General features: G+C 56.6%; 1 protein-coding gene across 1 annotated transcript in view; it reads left to right on the top strand.

Moving 5' to 3' along the window:
* LOC101638365 (glutamate receptor-interacting protein 2) overlaps nt 1-2,176 on the top strand; it is a 48,951-nt gene that overhangs the window by 25,259 nt on the left and 21,516 nt on the right. Inside the window, exon 17 of the mRNA XM_045290134.1 lies at nt 436-461. Within this exon, the coding sequence (XP_045146069.1) occupies nt 436-461 (26 nt within the window). The remainder of the gene's footprint in view (nt 1-435; nt 462-2,176) is intronic.

A 2,176-nucleotide genomic window follows, 5' to 3' on the forward strand; every position in this document is an offset into this window, starting at 1 on the left:
GGCACAGAGGAGCCTTTCGACCCGATCATCATCTCAGGCCTCACCAAGCGCGGACTGGCCGAGAGGTGGGCTGGGCTCCATGGAGAGGCAGGGGTGGACCCAGGGACCCCACCATGCAGCAGCAATGCATGGGGAACCAGACCAGACTTCTGACCTTTGTCCTGGGTGTCATTAGGCCAGTCACTTGCCCTCTCTGTGCCCCCGTTCCCTCATCTCCAACGTGAGTAGGTTAGCCCCTGCCTTCTAGCCCCGGATAAGTACAGCAGAGAGGTGTGCTAACCTCTCCTCCTAACCTGGAGATTCCGCCTGAGTCTCTTAAAGCTCAGCATTGTCAACTAGACCGGGATGTGTTACCTACCACGGTGAGCCCTAAGAATATGTGGGAGAGCATCTCCGGAGGCACTGGGGTGCTGACCCCCGACTCCCCTCCTGCAGGACTTGGGTCTGAAATTGAGGGAGCTGTGAGATTGACTGTCCCAGGCTCAGGTTGTCCCCGGTGGGGAACAGCTGGACCACCCCACAGCCGAGCCCCACAGGCAGGCCTCAAAGGAGGGGATCCCAGCACAGGATAAGAGCAGATCCCCAGTAGATGGAGCACGAGGAGGGGCCTGGGGATCGCTGGTTGTCAGAGGGGCCTCCTGGCTAGTGGACACGGGGAGGACAGTGGACGGAGTGGTGCTAGGAGCAGGCCAGAGGGGCTGGTTTCTGGGGCTGAATCTCAAGCCACCAGACTGAGTGCTCCCGGAGTTCCCCCTGCTGGATATCAGGCAGACTGCAGAGACGCGTGCCAGCTGTTCTGATCTCAGATAGGCTCTGGAGACGCAGCCTTTCTGGAGGCTATGCTGAACAGCAAGGTCAGCAGTTCAAATCCACCTCAGGATTTCTCCCCAGGAGAGACATGAGGCTTTCCTTCCACTCCTGTGAAGAGTGACCGTCTCAGACACCCACAGGGGCAGTTCTACCCTGTCCTGTAGGGTTACTACGAGTCATCTTGGACTCATGGTCGTGTGCAGGGTTTTAGGAGTCTTGCCGTGAGCCGCGCAACAGGCAACCCCGACCCCCTCTCCGCGCCGCTCCCACCAGCTTGCTCTAGCTCGGGGTTGTCTGTAACATGAGCCGCAGTGTCCATGATAGATTTCCTAGTAGCCACATTAGAAACGTCCACAGACACGAAATTCATCTTGAACACGTGTGTAACTGACCAACACGTGATCACTAGCGTGCGGCGGAGAGACCGTTCTTCTTCGAGACTTGGCCTTCGGATTCCGGCGTGCGTTTTGCACCTAAACCCCTCACAGTTCAGACCCGTCTCCTGTCAGGGTTCAGTAGCCCAGCTCGGGACCTCCCCTCCCTGAATGGGTCACCCCGGACTCATGCACACCTGGAGGAGCGGCTTGAGCAATGCTGGGCACAGTCCCCCAGGAGCTCCCCACCGACTGCAACCTCTGTCTGCAGTTGGAGTTCCAACTTCTCTCCCCAGAGCTCTGGCTGATCCTCAGACCCACCTGCCTGAGCCCCACCCCACCTCCCTTTAGTGGGCCTGCATCAGTGTGGGGTGCGGAGCGTCCCCAACAAATCATCACAGGTCCGGTAGGCGCAATTGTACAGTGATAAGAAGTAAAGATTAAAGTCATAGAGAGCATGAGGGGTAGAGGAGAGATTGGAATAATGGAGTCAGACACATTTCATGGTAGCATGCTCACCTCAGCCCCGCTTGGTGGTCCTCGTTGGGGGAGCCGGCTACGAGAGCAGGAGAGAGCCTCGGGAGCGAGAGCAGGAGAGCCCCCACTTTATTGCTAACCAAGGGTTATATCTCATTAAGAGGTCATGATTACACGTAACCACACATCACAGGAAGGGGCAGTACCATAGGCATACACATCGTGGGAAGGGGATGTATGATAGGCATAAGCATGACAGGAAGGGGATGAGCTAGGGGTGTGCCCATAGGAATGGGAAGGTCTAGGGTTATACATGTAACAAGATGGGCGGGCCCTAGATTCATGATGACGGCCTAACCTTGGTCATCCTTGGGCGGGTTTGACTTCTCTGGGGTTTCCTACAAGGAAACAGACAACCACTATCCTTATCAGAAGGGTGTGGGCCCTACTTGTTGTGGGATAAACAGTGGTGACTGCTTGCTCTAGATGGCTGATAGCTCTTAGGGAGAATGACC

Source organism: Echinops telfairi, unplaced genomic scaffold, assembly GCF_000313985.2.
Source record: "Echinops telfairi isolate 266 unplaced genomic scaffold, ASM31398v2 ScPeMD7_31;HRSCAF=116, whole genome shotgun sequence".
Lineage (NCBI taxonomy): Eukaryota > Metazoa > Chordata > Mammalia > Afrosoricida > Tenrecidae > Echinops > Echinops telfairi.